This window comes from Bison bison, unplaced genomic scaffold (assembly GCF_000754665.1).
Source record: "Bison bison bison isolate TAMUID 2011002044 unplaced genomic scaffold, Bison_UMD1.0 scf7180017845618, whole genome shotgun sequence".
Classification (NCBI taxonomy): domain Eukaryota; kingdom Metazoa; phylum Chordata; class Mammalia; order Artiodactyla; family Bovidae; genus Bison; species Bison bison.
Genome location: NW_011476191.1, coordinates 9,493 through 18,843, shown reverse-complemented (window position 1 = coordinate 18,843; position 9,351 = coordinate 9,493). Strand labels below are relative to the sequence as shown.

The window sequence follows — 9,351 nt, the reverse complement described above, 5'->3', positions numbered from 1 at the left end:
CAGCTTTTGAACTGTGGTATTGGAGAAGACTCTTGAGAGTCCCTTGGAGTGCAAGGAGATCCAACCAGTCCATTCTGAAGGAGATCACCCCTGGGATTTCTTTGGAGGGAATGATGCTGAAGCTGAAACTCCAGTACTTTGGCCACCCCATGCGAAGAGTTGACTCATTGGAAAAGACCCTGATGCTGGGAGGGATTTGGGGCAGGAGGAGAAGGGGATGACAGAGGATGAGATGGCTGGATGGCATCACTGACTCGATGGACGTGAGTCTGAGGGAACTCCGGGAGTTGGTGATGGACAGGTAGGCCTGGCGTGCTGTGATTCATGGGGTTGCGAAAAGTCAGACACGACTGAGTGATTCAATTGAACTGAACTGATCTGAAGTATCCATGTTTAAGGTTTTTGATACAAACATCTTCTTCCTTTACTTTCTGCCTGATGTCCTTATACCTTCTTTAAAAATACTTAGCAATTATACTTTCATTATAATTTTTTGTTTTAATATTGATTAAATATGTCTGTGCATTAATGATGAGATAAATTCTGAATTATTTCATCCTCTGTGATTACCTGAAGAACAGAATGATTAATCATAAAATAATGTTCCCCATTATTCTAAAACTAGGAAGCTGAATGGAGTGATAAACTAAAAGTAATAAATTAAAACTACTAAACAGATCTGCCTCCTGGGTCCTCTTAAAGGGATTTTTTCCAGCATCATTTATATGAACAGTCTTGGGGAGGGGTTACCATAGTGTGACATCATCTCAAATACTGGTGATGATAAAAAGCAAACCTGGAGAAAACAGGGCTTATCTTATCAATACACTTAACAACTACAACTTACTTACCATTTTAGGAGTATGTGAAAGAGTGTATTTTCTAAAAATATCACCTCTGACATATGAGTACATTTCCTGATGCCTCCTTTCCTTAATATTTTCCTTTCCTTGTCATTTCTAGTAACTTCAAGGGAAGAAAAATTTCTATTTTCCTTATACAATAGTACCAACATGATGAAACATATTATTTTTTGGAAAACTGTTTACTAGATGGCTGTTCTGTGTTAGGAAGTATGTCATGAACAAGACAGAAATGGCCCCTCTCCTCATGGTGCTCATATTCGTCCTTGTGTTAAAATGCAAAGCTGCAGCTGACCTGTCACCAGCTCAACTTGGCTTAAGGGTCATACTGACTCCCAGGTCCCATAATATACAAATACCTAATGCTGACTTAGGGAGAAATTCCAAAAGATATATTCTGCAGGATTTCAGGGGTGTGGTTAGTTATGGTATAAATTGCAGCCAACCTGCATTGCCATCCCAGCCTGAGAGTCCCAGTACTCACTTGAACATTCCAGGCGTTTCACATCTCGTGATGTCTCTAAGAAATATCGCCGAAGAATTAAGAAAATGATGCCAAGGGGAATCACAGGTATAGCAATCCAAGGAATCACCACCACCACCACAACCACCACACCAATCACTTGTAGAAATGTCTGGAAGAGTGAAAAACAGATACAGGGGCCTCTTTATCAAGGATTCTTTTCAAGAATAAACTTTAATGGACTATTTTGTTGGGATTAAACTTCTTTTCTTAAAAGATGTATTGAAATAGTACAGCAAGCTTTGCCATCCAAACAAATAAAATTATAGGTGGTTCTAATGATATTTATTGCAAGATTTTGTGTGTGTGCTCTTAGTCATGTCCGACAAAGAATCGTGTCCGACTCTTTGCAATTGCATGTACCGCAGCCCTCCAGGCACCTCTCTCCAGGCATTTTCCAGGCAATTTTCCAGGCAATAATACTGGAGTGGGTTTCCATCTCCTCCTCCAGGGGATCTTCGCGACCAAAGAATTAAATCCATGCCTCCTGCATCTCCTACACTGGCAGGTGAATTCTTTATCACTAGCCACCTGGGAAGCTCTATTCTATGATTGCTGTGTGCCAAATACCTTAAGAACCTTCTAGGTATTCGCTCTTTTAATACACTTAGTAGCCTAATTCCTATAAGGTAGGAATTACTAATTTTAATAGATGAGAGAATATTTGAGGTTCAGAGAGACTAGGACTTGAACCCTAAACTATCATGAGTCAGTAGGTATTCAGTTCAGTTCAGTTCAGTCACTCAGTCATCTCTGACTCTTTGCAACCCCATGAATTGCAGCATACCACGCCTCCCTGTCCATCACCAACTCCCGGAGTCCACTCAAACTCATGTCCATCGAATCAGTGATGCCATCCAGCCATCTCATCCTCTGTCGTCCCCTTCTTCTCCTGCCCCCAATCCCTCCCAGCATCAGGGTCTTTTACAATGAGTCAACTCTTTGCATGAGGTGGCTAAAGTATTGGAGTTTCAGCTTTAGCATCAGTCCTTTCAATGAACACCCAGGACTGATCTCCTTTAGGATGGACTGGTTGGAACTCCTTGCAGTCCAAGGGACTCCCAAGAGTCTTCTCCAACGTCACAGTTCAAAAGTATCAATTCTTCAGCACTCAGCTTTCTTCACCGTCCAACTCTTACATCCATACATGACCACAGGAAAAACTATACCCTTTACTAGACGGACCTTTGTTGGCAAAGTAATGTCTCTGCTTTTGAATATGCTATCTAGGTTGGTCATAACTTTCCTTCCAAGGAGTAAGTGTCTTTTAATTCCATGGCTGCAATTACCATCTGCAGTGATTTTGGAGCCCAAAAAAAATAAAGTCTGACACTGTTTCTACTGTTTCCCCATCTATTTCCCATGAAATGATGGGACCAGATGCCATGATCTTTGTTTTCTGAATGTTTAGCTTTAAGCCAACTTTTTTACTCTCGTCTTTCACTTTCAGTAGGTATTACTAGATATGAATGATCAGGCATCACAGATGAGCAAACCAGAAGCCTCAGTTACACAGGTAGGTATAAAGAAGTGGTTAATTACAAAGTTAGTGTCCAGTAAAGGAGTAAAAAGTACAAATGTGACTTTTGGAAGTTGAAATTTTTCTTTCCTGGTTTTCTATCCATAGTTAACATTTACTGAGTGCTGACTCTGTACAGGGCTACACATTTAGTACTTGACATGTATTAATTTATTACCCCTCACAATAGCCCAATCAAGTAATAGTCTTATCTCATTTTACAGATGGGAACACTGAGGCACAGAGAAAGGAAAAGGAGCTTGATGGAAACCACAAAGCCTGAGCCATGGAGCCAGAGTCTACATCACGAACCATTAGGACATACTTAAACTTGCTGCCAACATACAGCCAAATATTTATTGTCCAGGAAAATTATTTTTACTTATTTGAGCCTCCTAATTTATCTTAAATTTTTCTTCTAAATACCTTATTTAAGGAATTTCAGAGTCCTTCAGCGTGCCTTATAAAGAGCAGACAATAGAAATGTGATAAAACCAATTTTTGGTATTTCCTAGAAATCTGGGGAAGAATTTGATAATAAAGAAACAACTTAAAACACATGAAGTTTTTCTTTTATTTTATCCTATAGATATACATTAAATTATTTATCATTATGATAAAAATGACTGTTTTAAGGAGTAGTGATTATAACAACAGGGGGTGCCATTTACCAGGTGTTTACTCTATGCACAGCACTGTGGTAAGAGTTCCATAATCATTCACTTAAGCATCACATCATTCCATGAGGTGATTTTATCTTGGGAAATGATCTTGGTCTAAAAACACAGCAGGTACAATAGAAGCCCAAATCATTGATAGATGCTGATTTAGACATCCATATTTATTTATCAGGAAAAGTATGATACCTTGGTGAAAAGTTTCAGGTGATAGGAATGCAACCAGCACTTAGTATCTATGTGTAGTATCTATCTCAGTATCTAGCCTGCTATGAAAGGAGGTCGAAAGTTGAGGACGTGCAGATTCACAGAGTTTGGGGCAATGCCTCCAGAGTTTATGATCTCAGATGGATACAATTCCATGGTGATCTGCACAAGGCACTGGGGAAACACAGGGAAGAACATGTGAATCCTTTATTGAAACTTGGAAGAAGAGATTGGCAACTGAATTCACAGGCTAGAGAAACAGAGAACAACATGAATAATTTGGGGTAGCAATCACAATTCCTGGAAATTTTGACCAAAAGGGAGCTGGGCTGGGAAGGTCAAATAGCTTATCCATGTTAGCACCAGGTGTTCTGTGTCCTCTTAGAACCAGCACCCCCTGTTCACCAACCCAGGGCCTCCACACTTTGTTGCCCAGGGCAGTTGTTCCTAGCACATCTCTGGAGGATGCATTAGCAGAGTAATGCCTATATCACAGAGACTTGGGTTATCATTTCACAGCTCTTACAGATAAGTTTTCTCAGATGCTCTTCACAACCATTTGTGAATGAGAAAAGCAAGAACTTTCATTTCCATTTATAGGTAAGAAAATGATAAGCTAGGAGAGTAAGTGTTTGTCTTAAGTTTTCCTAGGAAGGTACTGCAGGTCATGAAGAAAGACAGGAAGAATCTGTACTCGGGGAATCCCAGAGACATAGTTGTATGCAGAGGAGCCTGAAAGGAGAAGGGAATGTCCAGAACTGTGACTCTGTGTCCAGGAGCCCTTGTGAACCAAACTGCATTATTTGGATGGAGACATATGCTTTTCCTGTTTCTCCCCATCTGCTGTGGTATCAATATAAAACTCAGAATGAAGAGCATAGAATCTGAAGGAACAAATTCCAATCATAAGTGGAGAAATATAGGTCTGTCTGACCTCCCTTCTATTATACTTACAGTTGAACAATTTCTTACAGCCATAGGATTAACTAATACATCCCACCTTGCTATACCTTTTTCTCATGGGGAGGGGTCCTTCCTTCTGTGTGTGATCTTAAGTAAAGTCACGAGGTTTGCCATCAGTAGTTGTCAGGAAAAAAGGTCTTCTGAAATGCCAATTATAAAAAATCCAAATTACAGTTTTTTAGTAGATTCACATTATTTTGTTGGACAATATTCACCAGTTTCAATAGCCTGGCTCTCCCCAGGTGAGAGCCTTTTATGACCAACCCAGCATGGCAGATAACCTAGGAAAAAGAGTTAGATCAAAATGAAGGGCTCCACTTGAGCTGTGCCAATACTTTTTCCTTGAGTCCCCATTAAATACCTGTAACTGTTGCTCTCAAAAGTTCTCAAATTAGGTCCTTCAGATTTCATGCTCCTTAATTCTGAAGCAATTCAAATAGACTTGTTATAAGAGTTTTATTTCTATTTACAGGTCATACCTTAACCAGCCTTATAGTGGATATTGGACTTTCCTTGTGGTTCAGCTGGTAAAGTATCTGGCTGCAATGTGGGAGACCTGGGTTCAGTCCCGGGTTTGGGAAGATTCTCTGGAGAAGGGAAAGGCTACCCACTCCAGTATTCTAGCCTGGAGAATTCCATGAACTGTATAGTCCACAGAGTCACAAAGAATTGGACACAACTGAGAAACATTCACTTTCATAGTGGATATTACATATTATATTATATTAACATATATACAATGCATAAGTTTATATTTAAATTTATTTATGCGTATACATTTATGAATCTTTTATTGCCAGCTGTCTGAAACTGTTAACAGAAGCTGTAGGAGACAAAAATAGTATCCAAGCAAAAAGTCAACACTCTGAAGAAGGAAACAGCAGATTTCTGTGTGCGACAGAGATCCCTTCCTTGAAGCCAGTCTCATTTCTTTTCTTCCACATTCTCAGGAATTTCAAGGAGCCTAATCCTAGCTACACACACAATTCTCCCCATCTGATTGGATTTCAGGCCCATCTGATGGCCCATATTACCGTGGCCAGTGCTTCTGTACTTCTGTCTCACCATGGCACAAAGACAATGATATGTGTACAACAAGAAACATGTTGACCCAGAAGAAGTGACCCAATACCTGATGCTCCAGGAAATGAGGGGAACCATTATTTTGATATGCTTATTTCCCATTGGGAGCACACCAGTTGGGGAATTCTATCAGAAATCATGAATCCACATGAATAAATAGAAATAATTTTTTGGATGAATCTTTCACTTGAAAGTACATGGTGATTTTTCACAATTCAGAATAATTATTTAGTTTGCAGAATATGATAACTACACCTAGAGGAGAAATTCCATTAGCTGGATATTGTACTGAGATGGGGCTTAGTGTTAACATTCTTGAATATTAATAGGAAAGTTAAGACTCTATACAAGCTGGAATCAAGATTGCAGGAGAAATATCAACAACCTCAGATATGCAGATGATACCACCCTAATGGCATAAAGAGAAGAGAAACTAAAGAGCCTCTTGATGAGTGTGAAAGAGGAGAGTGAAAAAGATGTGTTAAAACTCAAAACTCAAAAAACAACCACGGCATCCAGTCCTTACACTTCATAGCAAATAGAAGGGGGAAGAAAGGAAGCAGTAACAAGACTTTTATTTTCTTAGGCTCCAAAATCACTGCAGACAGTGATTGCAGCAATGAAATTAAAAGATGTTTGCTCCTTGGAAGAAAAGCTATGACTAACCTAGACAGCACATTAAAAGCAAAGACATCACTTTGCCGACAAAGATCTATATAGTCAAATCTATGAGTTTTCCAGTAGTCATGGATGGATGTGAGAGTTGGACCATAAAGCAGCCTGAGCATTGAAGATTTGATGCCTTTGTTTTTGTTTTTGTTTTAATTGATGCCTTTGAATTGCAGTGTTGGAGAAGGCTCTTGAGAATCCTTTGGACTGCAAGGGGATCAAATTAGTCAATCTTAAAGGAAATCAACCCTGAATATTCATTGGAAGGACTGATACTGAAGCTCAAAAACTTTAGCCACCTAATGCAAAGAGCCAACTCATTGGAAAAGATCCTGATGCTGGGAAAGATTGAAGACAGAAGGAGAAGCGGGTGACAGAGGATGAGATGGTTGGAAGGCATCACCAACTTAATGGACATGAGCTTGAGCAAACTATGGGAGATAGTGAAGGACAAGGAAGCCTGGTGTGCTACAATCCATGGGGTTGCAAAGAGTCAGACACAACTTAGCGAGTGAACAACAAGGATTGTTTTTGTTCAAGTATTATTGGTCACCTCATTATTATTAATCTTTTCTTTGTAACACATGCTTTATCAAAAAAAAAGGTACAGTAAGTATCTGTCCTTTATGGTAATACAATACACAATTTAGTTCATCTTGGCTATCTTTTCATGAGAGGTACTTGTTTCTATTATGAAATGTGCTCACAGTAAGGGAATCCACACCAGACATCTGGGAGGCAGAGGGTGAACCACTTACCCAGCATGTCGCTGCTTCAGACAAACCCTGATGTGACAGAGTAGCCACTCCTGCCCCAGGGGTTACTCATGTTAACTCGGCCTCCCAATCACAGCTGCACCTTTCTCTCACATTTATGGCATTTATTTAAGATTAAAGGACACACCACCAGGCTGAAAGGCCCACCCTCAACCCCTGTGAAAAGGCCTTGAGAAACAGGCTCTCTGTTCTTCCCTGTGAGAACTCTGACAAGACTGATACACTACCTGGATGAACTCTTGACATGATGCAGGCAGCAAGTCATCCATATGCCCAATGTCTTTGGAGAAACGATTTAAAATTCTTCCTGTAAGAACAGGATATGAGAAATTACTCTCTTACCCAGACAGGCCCTTTAAGACAAACAATTCATAATCAAATAAAATAATGTTTTAAATACATATTTATTTAATATATTTCAGAATCATATGAAATAAGCTGATATCAGTGGCAAAGAAGGAGAAAATAGGATAATACCTAAAAAGAAACCAAAATACCACCAAATAGAAGTGGGTGGGGGAGGGCAGGGAACCTTTTGGAAGGGTTGATGGATTTTAGAATTTTCCCTCCTTTTAGATCCATCCCATCTAAAGCTTCATTCCAAGTGCTTCTTATCATTGATTTTATTTGCCTTCTCAAAATCCACTAAAACAGTATATCCTAAATGCTGCAGATTTGGAAGATGAGAATTTCTAATATCCACTGCTTGTAATGATTTAATTCAAACAACCCTGAAGCTACACAAATACATATATACACACAATCAATTTTGTTGTATCCAGGGAAATGTGTTTATCTACCCTGAGAAATGTGTTTATCTACCCCTCTGAGCTTCATTTGTAATTGAAGCTTCAGGAAGCCAGCCTGCAGATGAGATGTGGGACCTCTATCTGCTCTTCCTGACTTCAGTCACAGATGACTTCCTCCCATGGCCCTTCACATCAACCCACAAAAGGCTGGTGAATGAGCAGTGGTTGGGGGCTGAGTTTCCACTGCTGCTGGGATGTGAGGCTCTTCTGTTGTCCACAGGGTGCCTGGCTCACCAGAAGCACAGGGTGTGCCCACACCAGGAACTGGAGTCACTGGAGGCTTTCTCCCTTGGCCAGGCCAGCATTACAGACTAGGCCTCAAATTTCCCTACTCAGACTTAGGAAATACAGATGCAGAAACTGTCTTTTAGTGACACCTTTGGCAGATCTGGTGACAGCTCTTCTGATATTGTAAGAATGCCTGCTTTAGAGGGTAATTCTCAGGATTAAATAGGCTCTTGCAGGTGAAAGAACCCAGTCACAATGCCAGGTAAGTTACCAGGCGCTCAACCACCAAGGTGAGATGATGATTCTGACCCCCAGGTTCTGCAGCATCACATCCCCTGGGAAAGTCCACCAGGCGCTACAGGAGGTCCAACTGGTAAAATTCAGATTCTGACTAAGGAGTGCTAGGGGAGCCAGAGAGTCTGCATTTCCACCAAGCTGCCACATGACACCCTTTCTGCTGTTTCCCACACCACGCTTCGAGGGGCAAGAGGTTGGGTTATTTAATCAGTTCTGCTTTAGGAACATTAAAATCAAATGTGTTATTTTTCAAATATTCTAGAGAATTTTGTGATCTACATAGACTTTTTTTTTTTTTTAAGATTTATTTATTTATTTCATTTTTGGCTATGCTGGATCTCCATTGCTGCACATGGGCTTTCTCCAGTTGTAGCGTGGTGGCTTCTCTTGTTGCTGAGCATGGACCTTAGGCACACAGGCTTCAGCAGTTGTGGTACACAGACTTAGTTGCCCTACGGCATGTGGAATCTTCCCAGACCAAGGATCGAACCAGTTACCCCTGCATTGTCAGATGGATTCTTAATCACTAAACCACCAGGGAAGCCCTACATGGTCATTTTTTAACTTCTCAAAGTAATAATACCAAAATAAGGAAAATATATGTCAAAAAATGCTAAAGATATAGTTTACATGTATATGATTTAATCAGTGGAAGAGTATAACTATTTAACATAGGCAGAATTTGGAAACACTATAAATACAATTCAGCTTAAAAAGTGTTTAAAGCAATGATGGAA

General features: G+C 40.0%; 1 protein-coding gene across 1 annotated transcript in view; it reads right to left on the bottom strand.

Annotated features, from left to right (window-relative positions):
• LOC104985764 (multidrug resistance-associated protein 4-like) overlaps positions 1-7,587 on the bottom strand; it is a gene marked incomplete at both ends in the record, with an annotated part of 36,928 nt that extends 29,341 nt beyond the window's left edge. Inside the window, 2 exons of the mRNA XM_010836109.1 lie at positions 1,348-1,498; positions 7,508-7,587. Coding sequence (XP_010834411.1) covers positions 1,348-1,498; positions 7,508-7,587 — 231 coding nt within the window. The remainder of the gene's footprint in view (positions 1-1,347; positions 1,499-7,507) is intronic.
• Positions 7,588-9,351: the final 1,764 nt, after the last annotated feature.